This window comes from Protomyctophum parallelum (assembly GCF_964188405.1).
Source record: "Protomyctophum parallelum genome assembly, chromosome: 18".
Classification (NCBI taxonomy): domain Eukaryota; kingdom Metazoa; phylum Chordata; class Actinopteri; order Myctophiformes; family Myctophidae; genus Protomyctophum; species Protomyctophum parallelum.
In genome coordinates, this window is record NC_139716.1 from 18,063,953 (window position 1) to 18,085,263 (window position 21,311).

At 44.1% G+C, this 21,311-nt stretch overlaps 1 protein-coding gene across 1 annotated transcript in view; it reads left to right on the top strand.

The window, feature by feature from the left end:
• Positions 1-21,057, top strand: part of nfxl1 (nuclear transcription factor, X-box binding-like 1) — a gene marked incomplete at its 5' end in the record, with an annotated part of 29,844 nt that extends 8,787 nt beyond the window's left edge. The window contains 14 exons of the mRNA XM_083789451.1: positions 336-460; positions 1,247-1,369; positions 3,371-3,461; positions 4,885-5,005; positions 5,849-6,005; positions 7,160-7,251; positions 8,038-8,059; positions 8,948-9,076; positions 11,637-11,803; positions 13,587-13,656; positions 14,384-14,488; positions 16,294-16,368; positions 16,810-16,863; positions 19,210-21,057. Coding sequence (XP_083645577.1) covers positions 336-460; positions 1,247-1,369; positions 3,371-3,461; positions 4,885-5,005; positions 5,849-6,005; positions 7,160-7,251; positions 8,038-8,059; positions 8,948-9,076; positions 11,637-11,803; positions 13,587-13,656; positions 14,384-14,488; positions 16,294-16,368; positions 16,810-16,863; positions 19,210-19,389 — 1,511 coding nt within the window. The 3' untranslated portion in view covers positions 19,390-21,057. The remainder of the gene's footprint in view (positions 1-335; positions 461-1,246; positions 1,370-3,370; positions 3,462-4,884; positions 5,006-5,848; positions 6,006-7,159; positions 7,252-8,037; positions 8,060-8,947; positions 9,077-11,636; positions 11,804-13,586; positions 13,657-14,383; positions 14,489-16,293; positions 16,369-16,809; positions 16,864-19,209) is intronic.
• Between the last annotated feature and the right edge of the window lie 254 nt (positions 21,058-21,311).

Sequence of the window (21,311 nt, forward strand, 5' to 3'; positions counted from 1 at the left end):
TTGAAGTGCGACAATAGGGTAATTCAAAATGATCTCTTTGCCTTGTGGGGTAGGAGTGAATGTCAGAAGTAACACGGAAGAAATTGTGAAAAGAAGACGGAATGTCTTGTATGCATTTTTTGAATTTAAACATAAATAAACAGGTCTGAAAAACGTTTACTTTGTCAATGGGTAATAGTGAATATTTAATAAAGAGCGGGGCAGACGGCTCATACCGATTAGATAGTATAGAATTATGGATTCCCATATTCCACACAGCCATACAAAATTGGGCCTCGTGTGTGCACCTGTGTGTGTGTGTGACTGTGTGTGCGTGCGTGTGTGTGTGCGTGCAGAGTACTCTCTCCCGTGCACGGAGGATGTGGGGACGTGCGGGGACACGTGCGGGCGGCCTTTGGCCTGTGGCCTCCATCGCTGTTCCATGAGGTGTCACCGAGGACAGTGTGAGACATGTAGACAGGTATGCACGCGCACGCACACACGCACACATGCACACACACACACACACACACACACACACACACACACACACACACACACACACTGTGCCAGCAGCAGGTTTTAACACTTCAAATGGACATTACTTTGTTAACTTTCTGTGCATTGTGGGATTGAAAAACTGCAGATTTACGAGCTCAAAACTTGTTCTACCACTAAATCTACCAACGAGGATATTTTATGTAAGGTATAGAGCAGTGGTTCTCAACCAGTGGTCCTTGAGGGGGGTTCCAGATGGTCCCCAGATAAATGATGGAGAGTTGGTAACCAAATGGACCAAATTATTATATATTTAACTCAAGAATAATTCAATTATTGTTAATCATCTGCATTTAGTTAATTTCCAAGAAGTATACACAATTAGAGAATGTAGAAGAATTGTTAGTTTGATCGTTTGCTTGTTATCTCTCCTAATGGTACCAACATCAATACAGCATGGAATTGTCGACAAAATCGTATCCAACGACCTCAAAATATTGTTTAGTTTGGTGTCTGAGAGGCTAAATGTCATCAAAATGGTGGTCCGTGGCTCAAATGCTGAAAAAATAATGGACCTAAAAGGGTTGGAAACCACTGATATAGAGACCTGGTAAACTCATCTACAGTGTTTCACTTTACAGAACGTCTCACAACTAGTGAGAAGAGCTGATCTACAAGCTCACATTGTGTCACCATGAAATATGAAGACTTCTGACCTGTACTGTATTCTTCTCTCTCTCTCTCTCTCTCTCTCTCTCTCTCTCTCAAGGACGTAGAGAGGTCGTGTCGGTGTGGACGGTGCAAGCGTGTCACTTCCTGTCACAAGGAGTATATGTGTGACTTCAAGTGTCCAAAATCCAGAGGCTGTCAGAGACATCAATGTAGGAGGAAGGTAATTACAACTCTTTAATGTAGGAGGAAGGTAATTACAACTCTTTATCAGAGACATCAATGTAGGAGGAAGGTAATTACAACTCTTTATCAGAGACATCAATGTAGGAGGAAGGTAATTACAACTCTTTGACTCCGGCGTTGTGGTCCCAGTGCCAACAGAATGCATGGGGAAAAAGGCCCCCGAAGAAGACCCCGTGATTCGCCCCGTGAACCTGAAGTAATAACAATTGGTCATTTCATATTTACTATTCTTTCACCATTAAGCGAGGGTGGAGCATTAGTAGACCCATTTTAACCAGCACCAACTGCTGTGTGTGTGTGTGTGTGTGTGTGTGTGTGTGTGTGTGTGTGTGTGTGTGTGTGTGTGTGTGTGTGTGTGTGTGTGTGTGTGTGTGTGTGTGTGTGTGTGTGTGTGTGTGTGTGTGTGTGTGTGTGTGTGTGTGTGTGTGTGTGTGTGTGTGTGTGTGTGTGTGTGTGTCAGACAGACTTTTATATTTGTTATCAGTAGACAGTAGTGGTAAGAGAAGTAGGCCTACAAGACTGCCCTGAGTAAATACAGATTATAAAATAAAGATTTTTGTTAGGAATACTCAGTGATTTCACTTAATTAAAAAAAATCCCTTCTTTTTTTGTTTTGTTGTGATAATCCTCCCTACTATAGAGTGTGCTGACCATCCTCCCTGTCCCCAGTTAATCTCTGGGGTAAAAGAAAACGTAGGTGGCCCAGCCTTCATCCAATCAGGATAGAGGGGCCTTCCGCCAATCATAATCGAGCGGGGGCGGGCCTTGGTGTGCGTGCTGTCGCGGGCCTGTCGCGTGTCCCCCCCACTCTAGTGCGTGCATGTGTACATCTTGTTACCGGGGCAGACCGGGGGGGGGGGGGGGGGGGATTCCAAATCACCCAAACAAATACATTTGACCTCTTATTTAAGTTATTTTATAGCCTTTTGGAACCGAAATATAGGGAACCGTTAAGAACCCGGAATTGATAAGCAGAACCAGAACCGGTATCGGACTTGCAAAGATCTTAACGATATATCCATCCCCTATACCTCTGAGTCTAGAGTTTAGAAAAGTTTATCCGAAATAATGAATTCATTGTGGAGACAAAATGGCAACGTGTTTATTATTAATAAATTATCATCGAGACATAAATGCCACAGATGGTCTGATTGGGAAAGGTCTGGAGTCACATGACTGACTGTGACATTCACACAAACACACACACACACACACACACACACACACACACACACACACACACACGCACACACAGTATGTTTTGACATTTCTCTTTTGTATGGCTGTTTGTTTTTTCCAACTGTTGAATGTTTTATTAAAGCAGCCGTTCTTCCCGTCGAGGGCCTCAAAACATTCTCTCATAATATGTGACCCAATTTGTCACGGGCAGAGTCATGTTCAGTAAAGATGAAAAGAATGAATATATAAAAAATGTTCAATATGAGTTTAATAGCACAGCAAGACTCTAGACATACTAGAGCATGTCGGACCAAAGTTTCAGAGCTTAAATCGACATGTTGTAAATATGAAGTAAAAGCTTCAAAATACCCGTGAGTTATAAGAATAGAGCTAGCTGTGCGTTTTTTCCAAATGTTGGTGCCCAAATCGAAAAAATGCGGAAGTAGACCGTTCTTCCTTTTGCTTCAAAACGCCACTGAGCAACTTCCACTGACATGAATAGTGTGGGGGGGAGGGGCTATCGCGCCGGTTCAGTCTCTATCCTTTTAATACTCTATGATGGAAACCCTGTCTTAAAACGTATTAAAAACGCAAATTAAACAATGAAAACATAACTTGTGAACAGGGGGGAAGCTGTTCTACATCAATTAACTGGTGCAATTTTGGGAATGGGAGGGATGTTGGGGTGTTAAAAACGTTTGTGCTATAAAGTAAGTCTTAACACAATATTAATTTATTATCCTGGTTACAGTGTTTGCCCTGGTCATGTGACCTGGTTCTTGTTTCTGATTGGTTGTAGTGTTGTCCTGGTAACTGCCCCCCATGTGACCTGCTGTGTGGAAGAACTCTGGGCTGCCGGAACCACAAGTGTCCCTCTGGATGTCACCCAGGTATGTGCACGCATGCACACACACACGCATATACTCACACACACACACACACGCATGGACACAGATTAGTGTGACATTGAAGGTGATTGGTTAATAGGGACACAGCTGGGAGGTCGGAAGTCAACACAGGAATGTTCAGCAAAGCACCTCCTGAAGAGAAGCTGTGTGTGTGTGTGTGTGTGTGTGTGTGTGTGTGTGTGTGTGTGTGTGTGTGTGTGTGTGTGTGTGTGTGTGTGTGTGTGTGTGTGTGTGTGTGTGTGTGTGTGTGTGTGTGTGTGTGTGTGTGTGTGTGTGTGTGTGTGTGTGGACATTTGGTCCAATGAATCAAAATGCTGAAGACTGACAAAACATATATTCTATTCTTTGCACACACACACACACACAGTGGGAAAATAATGACCCTCGGGTTAGACTAAACACTCCTTACGTGTGTGTGTGTGTGTTTGCATGTATGTGACATGTCTTCCTGTGTTTTGTTAGGGAGCTACAGAGTGCTTCCTGTCTCTTTTGTTCCTGATTGGGTGATAAAAGACAATTTATTCGCCCGTCTGCTTGCTGATTGGCGGATAGAGCAGATAAAAGCGTATTAACGACGGGGCGTGTGTGTGAATGTGTGTGTGTGTGTGTGTGTGTGTGTGTGTGTGTGTGTGTGTGCGCGTGTGACCTTTCAGGGGGGGTGGGACAGATATGTGGCAGCGCCACGTGACGGGAGGGGGAAAGGTTTCAACGTGACACAGGATGTAGAAGTTCATCTGTTAACAACCAACCAATCACTGAGCTGCCCTGTGCATGTGCAGTGTGTGTGAGAGACAGACAGACAGACAGACATGAAGTGAGTGTGAATGTCAGAGTAGGTGCTAGGTGATAATATGCAGACAAATGTGTACACACACACACACACACACACACACCGTACATGCACATGCTCACGCACAAACACATGCGCATGCTCACACACACACACACACACACACACAAACACACACACACACACAGAGAGCGTACAGTTCTCGGTTCGTCACAACTGATTTCAGTAATTTGGATTCCATAGAAACCAGCATGTCTTCTGACTGTGGAAGCATGTTGCGCAGTGAAAACAGCCACAGATGGGTCTGTTTTTGTGTTCGGTGCATTTGCAGTGGTCAATTTAGCAACGTGTTCAGAAGCACTGTCATACTTTTGTATTAAAAGCAAAAGCAATGGGTTAAAGCCTCATTCTGTGACTTCTTCACCTGGTTGGCAGTATGTAGAAAAACAAGAACGAAGTTACTAAAACATGGCACAAATTGTGTGTGTGTGGGGGGGGGGGGCTCCTTTTCACACTCGTACAAACATTTCCAGTCGTGAGACTATTTTTGCTTTAATCCATCTGTTGGAAAGGTGACATGACTGTGTGTGTGTGTGTGTGTGTGTGTGTGTGTAGGGTCATGCTACCCGTGTCCAGAAACCGTGGAGGTGAGGTGTGCGTGTGGACAGACCGCGGTCACCGTCCCGTGTGGCAGAGAAAGACACACCCGACCCCCCCGATGCAAACAGCTGTGCAGGTACGCAATTACGCATGCACGCACACACAATTGCAATTCCAAACATGAGCCACTTTAATTACTTCAGTCTATATTTAATGACTATTATTACAATGTTATTTTATGTACAATGTATTTGTATTTAGTTCATAAAGTTAACATAACTATAATTAACACTCCGATTGCCTGGGGTTATTTAATCCATTAAATCATAGCGCCCGGCGATTTATAGTAACTTTTACAGACGGACGGATGTCATCCCGGATGTGGATGTAGCAGCTAAATGTACAGCTAAATGTAGCCAAAACACTCGATCGACATCAACGGGAGGTATCTACCGCGACTAGCGACTGGACCACGGTGGGCCGTCTATGACATGATCTTTTCTTAGAATTGGACGGGATGATTTAGATCAAGAGTTATTAACGTTTTAAGATATTCGGTCTCGTCGGCAAAACAGGGGGGGAGCATTTTCGATGGGGTTCCACTGGTACGCAACATTGAGTGTTGCGCAACAGGCGCTCCCAGGCTGTGGAGCGATGCGATCGGCTTTGATATCAATAACCTTCGTCTTTTTGATAAAACATCGTCCTGGGCGTTGGGTGTCACTAATTGAAAGGACGGTGACTTTTCAGGATTACAATTCAAATGTAGGCGCAATGCGACGCGTTTTGACCTTGAAGCTCTGCTATATTTGCTACGGCAGTAATATGCAATGTGGCCCCTCTAAAGTGAGTGTGGAAATGCTGTATAGTGGCCCTCTCCATTGTCAAAGTTGCCCACCCCTGCCATAGAGTCCAGTATGGCACATATAGGCCATGAATGATAATGTCCAACACCTGTCTACCTGTGTGTCTCTCTCAGAGCCCCTCCCTCCTGCCATCACCCCAGCAGAGAGCCTCATCGTTGCCACGACGACGCCTGCCCCCCGTGCCGACAGTGCTGCTCTAAGCCCCTCCCCCTCTGTGAGCACACATGCCCCACCTCCTGCCACGACAACGTGATGGTCAAGACGCAGCAGGTACACGCGTGCACACAGACGCACACACAATGCACGCACACAAGCGTATAAGCAAGCATGCTCACAACACGTCGCGGCGCGTTGTGAACTTGTAAAGTCTTCTCTTATGGGGGGTCCCTGGGATATAACTTTCGAATGGGGGTCCGCAGGCTCATTAGTAGGCATGTAACCCCCCCAGGGACAGTGCAGAAACATCCTTGATGTATTAATGAGCATCAACGATCATCACCTGGGCACAGTCACAGACACATGGCTCCCAGAAATCACAGTACAGAAATCTACTACTAAAAGTGACTGCATGGAGTCTGTCTCATGTCATGTAGCCTGAGCTAACGTGTTAGGTTTCTGGTCTAGAGGGGCGGGTCGCGGAAAAATTTGCGCACGCCCTGATTGGATCTCATCGATCTGTCCGTCACCCCCGGCCCCTCCTCTCCCCCCTAGTGCAGCGCTACGTCACATCATTTGGAGCGACGCCCACCCGGAAGGGTTGACTCCCACTTTTAGACCAGAGCGGCCAATGCGTTCCTCCAGGCTTTCAATTTTTGCACCAACAAAAATGAAAGCCTGGTACCGAGGCTACATGTCATGTAAAATGACTTAATTTCTGTGCAACAATTGTAAACATGCTTTCTTGTTTAGAACCTAGCTCGAGTTAACATGTAAAAAAAAGCTTTCTTTGATGGCATCTTAGGATAGATGTAGATATATTTGAGAGTGCAGAAACATAATTGCCTTCCTTGATGTATTAATGAGCATCAACGACCATCACCTGGGCACAGACACACACACACATTTCTCTCCAAATTCACTTGAATAATTTATGATGGAATATGATTAAAGCTCACATTTCATATCACACACACCATAAATTCACTAGCCCCCCTAAAAAAATAAAAAAATAAAATTGTTAAATGCCTACTCATTAGTGTCAATTTGGGGGTCTTTGACATGAAAGAGTTTGGGAACCACTGCTCTATAGTGGATGTTGTGACAAGGAAGTCCAGCTCTATCTGCCCATCGATATGAAAACATGTCATGTTATTGATTCAGATAACATCAACACAAGGTCAAAGGTCAACTTCATTTATACATGCTGTAACAGGAAATTGTGCGTGTGTGTGTGTGTGTGTGTGTGTGTGTGTGTGTGTGTGTAGGTCCAGGTATCAGGTCCGTGGGAAAAGCCTGCCGGTCCGTCGTTCGTCCAGAAAAATCTGCCATGTCCTCCGTGTGTCGTTCCCATCGCAACGTATGTGCACACACACACACACACACACACACACACACACACACACACACACACACACACACACACACACACTCGCACTCACACTCACACACACACACACTCAGAAGCATGGTGACAGAAACATTTTAGCACTTTATCTATATTGTATATGTCGGCTACACCAGGTTGGCAGCCGACCTATGAAATATAGATATAGTGGTTAAAATGATTGTGATCATGACATATTATTAACACTCTTTGCTGTGGGGGACCCCATGGAAACCCCCACAAGCACCACCTGGGGGTCCCCGGACCACACTTTGAGAAGCAGTGGTTTAACGGTAAAATGTTTATACTGCATGATAAAAGGAAACCATTGTCTATTGTCTTCAACATGTGGTACGCACACACACACACACACACACACACACGCACGCATGAACACGTACGTGTACGCACACACACACACACACACACACACACACACACACACACACACACACACACACACACACACACACACACACACATGGTATTGTTCTTGTCATGGAACATTAGAATTGAGATATCAAACACTGTGTGAAATCATGCGATTCAAGGAACTGGCTTTCAGCTTGTTTTTTTATTTTATTTTATTTTATTCTTTTAAATGTTTAATCACTTAACACCAGAAATAGCAGATCTACAGACTCATTGTGAGCTTGTAGAACTACTATGTTTAAAAAAAAATATATTCTATAAATAATTCAGTGAACCGTGTGTATTTAACGCTGTTTGTAATAATAAACAATTGTTTGTGTCCAACAGGTCCTGTTTTGGAGAACACGAGGTAAACTATGAATCTATATAGAATCAGAGTCATCTTTATTGTCCCATTCTGGGCGGGAACCCCTTTTGGTGTTTTAAGCATTACGTTTTACTTTAGCTATTGCAAAATAGCAGATCTACAAGCTCATAGTGCGGCACCGAGTGCCGTGCTACGAGCTTATAGGTCTGCTATTTTCTTTTTAATCGTGAAAATGTGGCGCAAATCTTTGAATGTATATTCTTTCAGAGCGAACGTTTTTAACTCAAATCTTTGCTTCTGTGGGAGTCCCTGGAACAGATGGGGGTTGGCGGCCAATTACATATATATATTTTTGGGGGTCCTTGACATGAAAATGTTTGAGAACGACTGACATAGAAACATAGGTTTTTCAGAAAACTGTCAGGATTTAGAATGCATTTGTAGAATCGTCTGCAGGTCTAAATGGGTCTGAAATGTGTGTTTGTGCATTGTTCCCATTGTGTCATTTTTCCAAGAAAGGGGGAGAAGAGAGAGAGAGGGGGGGGGGGGGATCAAGGCAGGGAAGAAGAAAGTTTTATTTGAGCGCTTTAGCCACAGAAAAGTACAAGTAAAGGGTCTCAGCTGTATAATAAATAATAATAAAGCTTTATTTGTATAGCACCTTTTAACCAGTCACAAAGTGCTTTGTAGTTTATTGTATATACTAATTTTGAGTAATAAACTCGTAAATGCTACAATATGTTTATGTTGTCACTGGGTATGTATTCTCTCTCTCTCTCTCTCTCTCTCTCTCTCTCTCTCTCTCTCTCCCCCCCCCCCCCCCCCCCCTATCTCTCTCTCTCTCTCTCTCTCTCTCTCTCTCTCTCTCTCTCTCTCTCTCTATATGTCTCTCTCTTGCTCTCATTCATTCATAATATCTCTCTCTCTCAGGTCAGTCCAGTACCGTGTCACAAGCGCGGCCCGTTCTCCTGCAAGCGACCTTGCGGGCGACCTTTGACCTGCGGTAACCATAGCTGCCGGAGGGAGTGTCACACCGTTGCCACGGGCAACAAGGAGCAGGTAAACTCAATACTGGATGTACTGTACAGTATGTGTACATGATGCTAAACTTCACGTTTCCTGCCTGGCAATTTAGTAGATTGTCAGTGCATTGTCAGAAACGGAACAATTCAGTAGTTTGTCAGTGCATTGTCAGAAACGGAACAATTCAGTAGTTTGTCAGTGCATTGTCAGAAACTGAACAGTTCAGTAGATTGTCAGTGCATTGTCAGAAACGGAACAATTCAGTAGTTTCAGTGCATTGTCAGAAACAGAACAATTCAGTAGTTTGTCAGTGCATTGTCAGAAACTGAACAGTTCAGTAGATTGTCAGTGCATTGTCAGAAACTGAACAGTTCAGTAGATTGTCAGTGCATTGTCAGAAACGGAACAATTCAGTAGTTTAAGTGCATTGTCAGAAACAGAACAATTCAGTAGTTTGTCAGGGCATTGTCAGAAACTGAACAGTTCAGTAGATTATCAGTGCATTGGTCTGGTCACATTTGTGCTTGACTGTTCCCCTGTACTGTTTGCATTTTATTGTCTAATATAATTAGCAATCAATCCAAATGTGAATGCTCTGAGGAAGGGCGTTCCTTTGTGGTGTGTGCCAATAAATACATGGAAATGCGAGTACTTTGTCTGCCATTTACGTAACATTTTGGATGTGCTACCTTTAAGGATTTTCTTTACTTCCACAGCCTTACTAACCCACTTTCACCTTAGCCTGGCTAATAAGCCAGACCGAATCAGCCGTTGGCAAAAGAAAAAGCCTGCCGGCGGATTACGGTCTGGAGAGGCTCAGTTGTACGCCCATTTCCTACACCAGAGAACTGGTGTGGCCAATCGGGACGTGGTATGCAATATGGGCGGGCTTTGGTACAGTGACGTTCAATGCTTGAGACCTTTGACTGACAGTAGCTCTGACCAATTGCGTCAAAGAGAAAATGTTTGAACCCGCCCCCCGGGAAACAAGATCCATACACAGCATCTCCAGACTCAAATACCACAAGTGTGATTTGAGTCTGGCTTATTAGCCAGGCTACTTTCACCTGGGAACGATTCTACAATTGTCTTCTAAATCCTGACAGTTTTCTGAAAAACCCCATGTTTCTACACTATGTCAGTCGTTCTCAAACATTTTCATGACAAGGACTCCCAAAATTATATGTAATTGGCCGGCCGACCCCCATCTGAAAATATGTTGTTCCAGGAACCCCCCTCCCAGAAGCAAAGATTTTAGTTAAAAACTTTGGCTCTGAAGAAATATATATTCAAATACTTGCGCCACATTTTCACGATAAAAAAAAAATAGCAAACCTACAAGCTCGTAAGCGTGGCACCGAGTGCAGCACTACGAGCTTTTAGATCTGCTATTTTTCAATTGCTAAAGTATTCCCGCCCAAAATGGGCTAAAGCATACATTATTTTCGGATTCTTCTCTCAATCTCTGTCATGTCGCGCACATGTTGCAACGGACTGTGAACAAGACCTGCTGTGTGTGTGTCACACCAAAAGTGGTGACCTATTGAATACGGTAGAATGATTACGCAATCGTGTACAGCTACAAGCAGCCACACTTTGGACGATTTTACTTACAATGTTTATGTATAAATGACTTAAGAGTTAAGCTGCAACATTTCAGAGAAGTTTCCCTCACGACAGACTGAAGATTAACACGCACCTCAGACATGCACGCACACGAGTGCACACACACACACACACACACACACACACACACACACACACACACACACACACACACACACACACACATACACACAGTTATTAAATAGAACAAACAGATCATCCATCTGGAAGCAGATCATGTGACCATCTGTGGTTCTTTTTTTACAAGAGCTCTGAAGGGTTGCCAGATTCAGAGAGAGAAACAAGCAGCCGTGCTCCTCTAAAACCAGAACCACTTAAAAGCTGTACATTAAATACATATTAATGTGTATGTCCTTGACAAGAAAATGTTTGAGAACCACTGGTTAATACATTACTAACCCTGTCCCTAACCCTAACCATAGTCGGACTAATGCGCTAATGACACTTATTTCAGACATGCTCTAGTATGTGAAGAGTCTGCCTGTGCTATTAACTCATTTTGGAAAAAAAGGTTTTTCTCCTCTGGTGAAAAGCTGGAGTTTGCGCGATGGCAGTCTCTCAGTCAAATCTGGTCACAAATGCTGTGAGTGTGCACATCCCCGGGTATGGACTATTACAGCAAGGGTTAGGGTTAGGGTTAAGGTCATTACACACTGGCGAATTGGCGACGCGATATATTCGTGCGAATAATTCGAATTTAAAAAAAAACAATTGAAGTCCATGCAAGCTTCCACATCAGTGGCGAATGTGCGAATGTGCGAAAATGCGACCGTTTTCGCTTTTATTTGTTCGCTCTGGTGTCGTATTTTGCAGAGATTCGCAGGCGAACTGCAACATGCAATATTTCGCATTTTCAGATCGCTTATTCGCATCGCGTCGCTAATTCGCCAGTGTGTAATGACCTTCAGGGTTAGGGTTAGGTAAATTACTTCTCTCTCTCTCTCTCTCTCTCTCTCTGTCTCTCTACCAGCCCCGTAAGCAGTGTGAGGTGTGTGAGGAGGTGTGCGCTAAGCCCCGCCCAGCGGGCTGCCACCACCCCTGCCCCCTCCCCTGTCACCGCGGCGACTGCCCCCCCTGCCCACGACAGACCCGCCAGCGCTGCCACTGCTGCCTCAGCCATGTCTATGTGGACTGCACGTACGTGCACGCTCATGCACCACAACACACACACACACACACAATCACAGACACTGAGAAGTGTCTAAATTAGATGGTCAACCGGTGGCCCGTGGGCCAACTGGAAAACGTTCTTGTGGCCCCTAGAACACATTCCATATTACAATGTAAAAATAAATAGAAAGTTTGTTTTTAACATCCCGAACGCCCAGGGGTATTTGAAACCATTAAATCAGGACGCCCAGCGATTAGTTTCTTCAGGACCTATTTCAAGGTGGCTCCGCGCCATTTTGGGAAGTAGCTAGAAGTAGCTGGATCATGTAGCCAAAACACCCCCGAGGCAATCGACAACAACGGGAGGTATGATTAATTCTAACGCGACTAGCGACGGGACCGCGATGGGCCGTCTAAAACATAATCTTTGATTAGAATTGTACGGAATGATTGAGATCAAGAGTTATTCACGTTTTAAGATCCGCTGTGGAAAGGAGGGACACCCGCACACCGCCACTTGCTAGGTTCAGAGCATTTATTTAAGAAGCAACATTTCGGTCTTGCGACCTTCCTCAGGCTTAATTCAAGAATGGGCTGACATTGTCACTAAATACATTTCAGAAAGTATAAACAACCAATCAAAATGCATGTCATTATCTAAACAGATAACAGCTGTGAAAAGGTGCAGTGTTTCTGTGAACATTCCTCATATACCATTGAAAATAGCAGATTACAATAATACAGGGAAAAGAGAATTATACATAAATGTCATGCCATATAACATACAAGGAAGCCATACAGTTAAATAAGCAAATCAATGTAAAATGTAAGATCCTACTCTGTTCAAAAGACTGGAAAATAATAACAACATTGCACCTGAAGTGCCTGAAGTACCGGCTGGTCAAGAAGTTAAGATCAACAGTTTCTATAGCATAACATTTATCTGATCCGCTAAAATGGGGGGAGGGGGGATATTTTGGATGACGTCCCAACCGGAAATTACGCTCCCAGCCTGTGGAGTGATGCCATCGGTTTTTATATCAATAAATATCCGTCCTTTTATCAATCTCCGTCCTGAGCCGCTGGGCGTTACTAATTGATAGGACGGAGAACTCCGTCGGGGTGTTAATAAGAAAAATATGCAAATACGTGCCATTTAAGTATTGACATTATTTGTGAGACATGGCCACAGCATTTACCCCAGCCAAAAACTTTGAGAACCCCTTCTCTAATAGACCCCCAGGTGTTTTATATGTGTCTATGGAGTTAACATTACTCTAATAGACCCCCAGGTGTTTTGTATGTGTTAACATTACTCTAATAGACCCCCAGGTGTTTTATATGTGTCTATGGAGTTAACATTACTCTAATAGACCCCCAGGTGTTTTGTATTTGTCTATGGAGTTAACATTACTCTAATAGACCCCCAGGTGTTTTGTATGTGTTAACATTACTCTAATAGACCCCCAGGTGTTTTATATGTGTCTATGGAGTTAACATTACTCTAATAGACCCCCAGGTGTTTTGTATTTGTCTATGGAGTTAACATTACTCCACTCTGGGTCCATCTGGTAGGCCTACGTCATCATAACAGTGGTACTCTGTCAACCTATTTGGTTGGGGACCCCCGGCAATGCTTTTGCCATGTCTCAAGGCCAAACACTTTATTATTGTATAAAACATAATTATGATCTATCTTGTCGTGTGTGTGTGTGTGTGTGTGTGTGTGTGTGTGTGTGTGTCTGTCTGTGTCTGTGTGTGTGTGTGTGTGTGTGTGTGTGTGTGTGTGTGCGCACGTACATGCGAACAGGAAGTGGACTGAGGCTGATAAACAGACCAGAATAAATCTGACTTCTTGTAAGAACCAGTGTCCTAAAGAGGTATGTGTGAGCATGCACAACCACACATGCACGCACGCAAACACACATAGACATATACACACATGCACGCACACTCATGTGCACAAATGTACGCACACACACAAACACATACACACACACAGGCGCACACACGCACGCATGGGCACACACATACACAAACATACAAACACACAAGCACATACATGCATGCGCGCGTGCACACACGCGGAAACGTGCACACAGACACATGCACGCACACACACACACACACACACACAAAGTGGAACCACCTGCCTTCCATTTCAGACACCGTGTGAAGAATCCACTGAATCTGATTACGCTGAGTACACTGATAAGATAGACAAGCAGGGAGACAGACAGACAGGCAGGAAGAGAGACAGGCAGGGAGAGCGAGAGAGAGAGAGAGAGACAGACAGACAGACACTTTATAAAAAGAAAATATATTTTTTTAATAACTACTACTTTATTAGTAGTTATTTCTTTTATTTGCACATTACATCTCCAACACAATCTCCGTGTCCCCGGCCTAGATAGACAAAATGCACTATGTTTTGGTCTATCTATTCATAAACGGAATCTGTAGCTGAATATTATTTTTTGAAATGCTATCCTTGCTTGAGTTTTTATTACACAATACTTAAGCTGTGCAGGATTGAAAAGGGCAGAAGAAAGGAAAACTTTGTCACAAAAATAAAAACGAGTGTGTGTGTGTGTGTGTGTGTCACAGCTGCAGTGTGGTCATCGCTGTAAAGAGGCGTGTCATCCAGGAAGCTGTGAGGTCAAATGTCAACACAGGATGAAGATGAGATGTCCATGCAAGAGGATCAAGAAGGTACACGGGCACGCACGCATGCCATGAACCCACACGCACACTAGAGTTCTCCATTTTTGCCCGAACCAGACTCGACCCGACGTTTCGGGCCGGTACTGAAAATGTATGATAATTTAGCCGGGCCGGGCCGAGCCTCGGGTTCCGTGAAAAAATTTAATAAAATCAGTTTTATGTATATTCATAGCAGGACGCACATAATACTGCTATACTGCGTGTGTGTGAGAAGTGAGAGAATGTTAATGTTCACTGCATACACGTAATCTACAAGCAAGTTATATGATGACCACACAATGTTACATTCCACTGTACAGGCTATTTGGTTTCCAAAATTCTCATCACGCCTCATTGATATTATGTGCCCAAGATAACAGATCCGTAAGCTGTCGACGCGCCATGAGCGGCGCGTTAATGGCTTGTATGTCTGTTCTTTTAGATAGGCAGTGGCAACTCATATTTTGTGTGTAGCTATGTTCCTGGGTTTGAGAGGCAATGAATGATGTCAACTACTAGATTATAGCCAAGTTAGCAGTTGGCATAATATTGTAGCTCTATTAGTGACTGTTGTTGCACTTTGCGAACGGGGACAATCCTTGGACATAACTGCGTCACTTCAGAGGAAACCAAAGGGATCTACTTCAGAGATGTTTACTAACACCTGGAATCCATTAGAATGGTGGAAATGGAACATTAACCTCCAACGTGAGTTACATAAATCCTTAATTTTGGTGACTATAAGACAGTCCGTTCTCTCACACACTCACTCGGTATAACAATTGAACCACGGCGCTGCGGCCATCTAGTGGTTTTCGTAAATAATGGTAATGTTTTGGGCCGGGACGAGCCTTGGGCTGGACCATTTCGGGCCCAGTAGGGTCTAACATACAGACGCACTGAACATACATTGTTAATTATAATTGTACATACAAATACAATTATACATTGTTAACACAAACGGTAGCAAAGGCACACACTTGGAGAACTCAACAAGTGTTTCAGGATACAGGGAACATCGCCTCCCTCCTCCATATGTGGACTGGAGACCGCCAATTATCACACTGAACACGATGTATAGCCAATGTCTGATCAGCTCTCTGCCTATTGGTCGTTCCTGCAATCTGCAGGCCAATCACAACTGATTTATGGACATTACAGGGGCTTCCAAATATTAAAGGTATATTCAGTGATTTCACTCAAAAAACCTTAGGTTTCGTTTTTGGCTGGGACCTAAGCCTTTCATCCAATCAGGATATAGAGCCAAAAACGAAACCTAAGGTTTTTTGACCCCCAGGGGTTAACTGGGGACAGGGAGGAACTCCTTATATGGTCAGCACACTCTATAGTAGAGAGGATTATCACAACAAAACAAAAAAATAAGTGATATTTGAATTAAGTGAAATCACTGAATATACCTTTAACACAAGTTTACATTTGTAACCAAGTTGTATAATTGCATCCTTAAGCCTTTGGTACTTTATCACCTTGGTAAGGAATGCCTCTTCCAGACTGTGGTCAAATGTACATGCCACTTCCACTTCTCTACTGTCCTCCTCTGAAAAGACATCAATTTAATTATTGGACAATTTGAGCATGGCAGCACACACCCACACACACAATCTCCTTTATTCTGATAATATTGTGTTTTTTCCTCAAACCCTAATTGTGTGTGTGTGTGTGTGTGTGTGTGTGTGTGTGTGTGTGTGTGTGTGTGTGTGTGTGTGTGTGTGTGTGTGTGTGTGTGTGTGTGTGTGTGTGTGTGTGTGTGTGTGTGTGTGTGTGTGTGTGTGTGTGTGTGTGCGTGCGCGTAGGACTACCTGTGTTACCAGCCGTGTGTGGTTGAGTGTGATGACAACTGCAGAGCTCAACTGAAGAAAGCCAGCCAGGTGCACACACACACACATACACATAAACACGCAAAAAGCTATCGCCCATCTTCTCCGAGGAGAAAAGCTTGTTCACAAAGTATTTTTCTTCTGGACACGGTGGTCGCCCCCTAGGGCCTGATGGAGGGGAAAGGAACTGGCTGGAATAACGTGTTCTTTCCACGCGCTACGTCCAACCGGGAAAACTCCCCCCCGTCAGGTGATAAGAAGTGGGCTGCTCACTCCTCATACATTGAAGGAAACAAGAGCTCAGTGTCAGAGGGATTACATTTTAGGCAATTGGCACCGGGTGGAAAAATATTAGGGTTACAAAATTGTGGGATAAGAATAATAAAAAAAAGTAAATTTATTTTTCGCCACACTGGTTTCATGCACGGAAAATGTAAAACAGATCTATAAGACCTCAACCTAACTTGCTTGTGGGCGGGGCTTATGTTCCAGTTGAAGGAGGACGACGAGAAAGCTGTACAGGAGGAAGAACAGAAGAGATTACAGGTATGTCTGTCTGCAGACTGCCAACGCGCACGCATTTTGAATAGAAACCAAGAAATGCTGTGTTTCAGTACACAGGTACGAATTGCGCATTCACAACTATGCAATTTCGGGGGACTGTGCGCGGTATAACAAACCAGGAAGTGAGGGGCGCTTTACCAACCTTACCTTATCATCTTACATCATCACGATATCATAATATAACATCACCCACAACACCATCTTACACACTACACCCACACACACTCAAACGGCAGTGACGTCACACACTTACCTTTGCAGTGTTGCAACGCTATCTCCTCCTATCGCGCTGAACGCCAAAACTCGACACCACCCGCCAAACACTGGCACTGGCACTGCCACTGCCACCAAAAATGCCTCCCTTCCACACTCACGCCGCCAATGCATTTGTTTACTACAAACATTATCGCCCGAAGCACCCACACCCCCGGAACACTGTTGCCCTTTCACCACGCTAAATTCGCCAGGTCTATGCAAGTGAGCACAAATTACATGTGAGAAAATGCATTCACAAGCCCACAAATGCCATTCAAATGCCATTCAACACACACTACGACTCGCTTACAATTCGCCAACCTGGCAACTACTACCCGTCTTTTAAGCCACTCCCCTGTGCTGCTCTGATAGTCTCCCTGACAGTCCTGTCCGCAGGAGAATAAAACAAGGAAGGAGAGGAATCTTCGCCTCACGATTTTGCTTATTCCTTCTAAATCACTGTATATAAAATATCACTTACTCAGCGAATCTCTTAGTTACGTCAACATTGTTCTTCCACAGAACTTGGTTTGTTCCAAACTATTACAATTACACCGTTCGAATTCGCCATTTCGCCTGCCGAGTACTTTTCATTGCGCACACGCACACGCACACACACACACACACACACACACACACACACACACAGGAATAGCCGTGCAGCCTATACACGGCGCCAGCGAGACAGGACGTTATAATCTTGAGTTTCATTAAATAACTGTCTTTCTCCACACGCGCACGTGCGCACATAACATTATTCAACTGAAATGCGTAACGTCAATATTGGGCTAATATAGGTAATATGCTACCAATATGTGGGTAGCCTAAAGCCAGGGATTTACCCACGGAATGAATATATATATATATAATCATCTATACCAGGGCTGCCCACACTTTTTTTACTTCAGAGCTACTTTCAAAACGACCAGCAAAATAAAACTATCATCCCATTGGTTTTTATTTTTGGTATTTGACTTTGCTACTGATGATTGTACGCAACAACAAGTATTGCATTGTGTGTTTGAGCTGACAGGCCCTTTTTGATGTCAATCAATCAAGTCATCTCAGGTCATCTCAAGCGGCAGATGCAAAAATCGTTTTTTATATTAAAATTATATATGTTTTTAGGGCCATGTCATGTGGTCTACCTGCAAAGCCTTTGTGATCTATACTGGTAGATCCTGATCTACCTTTTGGGCACCGCTTAACGTCAGATCAGCCGTTTTGTCGGTCAGCGCCAAAAATGCTCCCCGACAGCATAATCGGAGCAAATACCGGGCAGTGTGTATGAGCCATAAAGTGTTGACTACACTACACTAATAAGGACACATAATAATAACTAATAACCCATCCGTTACTACATGTGGAGTCAACTCCCGCAATTTCCTTCTTCCCATAGTGCGCGGCAAGGTAACTCTGGGATGAGCGGCCGCAAAGCGGCCGCGAAATTCTAGTAACATATATGCCGATTTGCTCAGTGACAGACAAAACAAACATTAAACTCTGTTCATTGTCAATGGCGTTTTTAATGTTTGTCTAGACAAGACGTTTAAACCTGTATATAGGATATAGCCTATACCGCAGACTGCTGGGCGAGCACTGACACTTTGGCATGGGGGGTCAGATCAACATATGGAATTAATTCTGTACAGGCCATATATAGAGCGTGTCTTGAGTGTACAGGGTTTGATGAGGTCAGATCAACATATGGAATCTCAGAACAGGTCAGCTCCATATATGGAGATTTAAGGGTGGCAGCGGGGGCAGTGTCTTGTGTGCACAGGGTATGATGAGGGCCCGGGTAGGTCCGGGCCTGAATTTTCGGGTCTGTCGAGAACTGCACTAATAACGTTGGGACAGGCCCGTCTAGTGTTTAAATGGACAGTCAAAAGGGAGACATCAAAGAGGAAGGATGGATGGGGAAGGATCAAAAAATAAAAGTAGCACATGTATAAGCCTACAGCTTGTAGATCTGCTATGTTTGAACAGCCAACGGATTTATCTAAAATGACACAGCTGCTTTCAAGGTTTTAATGGGTTGAGATTTATCTGTGTGTGTGTCTGTGTCTCCAGGCGGAGTTGGAAGCCTTCGAGAATCGACAGAAGGGGAGGAGGGGCAAGAAGAGGGGGCGGAGAGAGGAGGTGGAGGAGGCGGAGTCTGGGTGGTGGAGGGGACATGGCCTGCTGATGCTCCTCCCCCTCGCTGTGGGCGGAGCTATGCTGGCCGCCGGTCTCTACTACCTCGTGTACTAACACAAACACACACACACACACGCACGCACACACACACACACACACACACAGATGGCCTAAACATGTTTAAAATGTTTTAAAGTGTCTCTAAACGGTGCGTTTTAACAGCGGGAGAACAACGGCGACTCATGGATTTGATTGGCTATCGACAGACAAGTTTTCGGGGCGACGTTCCTCCGCCCACTTTTCCCAATATCGCCTCTTCGCCTGCTATGGCCGGTATAGTTGCCGGGTCCCATAGATTCTAGACCAGTGGTTCAAGGACCCCCAAATTGACACTAATTAGCCCATGGACCCCCATTTGAAAAGATATGCCAGAGAGTTTGACATGCATTAGTAGTCTACAGACCCCCATTTAATGGCATTTCTATCTCTGGGACCCCAATTTATATTGTAAAATCAATGTTATTTTAACTCTGAGAGTGTACAAATGTGTACACTCTCTGAGTTACAGACCCATAGTGGTCCATTTGGTTCCAAACTATCATTTAGCTGTGGACCCCCTGGAACTCCCTCAGGTAGGCCTGGGGGTCCCCGGATCCCACTTTGGGAACCACTGTTCTATGGGACCCGGGCAACTACCGGCCACATTTGTCTAGTGGCTGTCGCCCGCTGTTAAAACGCACTGCAACTACTGTAGCTATAAGTATTCTCTCCTCATGTTTAATTAATTACATGCTAATTTTAACCACGTCGTGTTTGACATTGAGCACCGATATCGTTTTCATCCATTTACAATCGTAAATTAAAACGACGGCCAATCGTTGTTCGTTTCGTGTTCGTTTCAACCAACCAATGAGATGTCAGGATGCTGAGTGTGATTAACGGTCTTTGAACGAGAATTGATGACATCAATTAATTACCAGCTGCATACCTTATATCCCATGGCTGAGAGGTCGGCTAGAGGCTCAAAAGGTGTGTGGTTGCCTAGAGACGAGGCAGCCAATCAGGATGATAGGTTGACGGTACAGCCAATGAGAAACATAGGTCTCGACTATAGCAAGTGGGCGTGAAAGCACCGCAGACTCTAGAGAACATTTACCAGCCGTGCTTACACAGCAGTTGGTAAAAGAAATGTTTCAGTTAAGAAGTGAAACTTTAAAACTCGGCAGACACAGAGGGAGCTTTTATTTTGAAATATTGACTCATTCACCGCCCATCACTGCCTGGCTGAATTTATACTCGAGAACTGCCACAATCCATGTCAACGGAGAACCATTTTATTTTGACATTCAATCGGAAAGACAGGACGTGCAAAATCGTCTATGAAACGTCCCCCCCCCTCCCCCCGAATGTCATTTAATTCGCCCGGCAATCGTAGCATTTATAGTTATGAGCCGCAGATCAATCATGTTTTGATCGAAAAACGCAGCCTGGATAAAGAATCAGAGTTAAATGGATTTAAAACAATCCGTTCCCATGTAGACTTTTCACGTCCGTTCGTTTCCCAGTTTACTTCCATCCGCACGGCAACCGGAGTGATACAGACGCGTGCAGAACAGCGTTATGAAATGTCAAAAAGATGTCAAGAGACAATCTCTGCAATTCTGAGGTAGTCAGATTTGATGTCTGAAATGTGATCCGATTTAATGCGTGAAAAAACTGGATATTGTTCTTTCTATGCCTTTTCTTTTCTTTGAATTTCAAGTTAAATAAAACATTTAGAATTCTGTCAAATGACTGAGTTGTTTTTTTCCTCTCTTCTCGAAAGCAGCTGTTTTGCCTTTTCAGGCCCTGCTCCCCCTCCCCCACCATTCCAAAATATTTTTTTATTTGATTATTTCTATGTATTTAATGTATTACTGCATGTGCTGTTTTTGATTACAAATTGCTCTGGATTATAATCCTATTTGAACTGGGGACCCCCCAAAATAATCCTATTTGAACTGGGGACCCCCCCAATAATAATGACAAGCACTAGG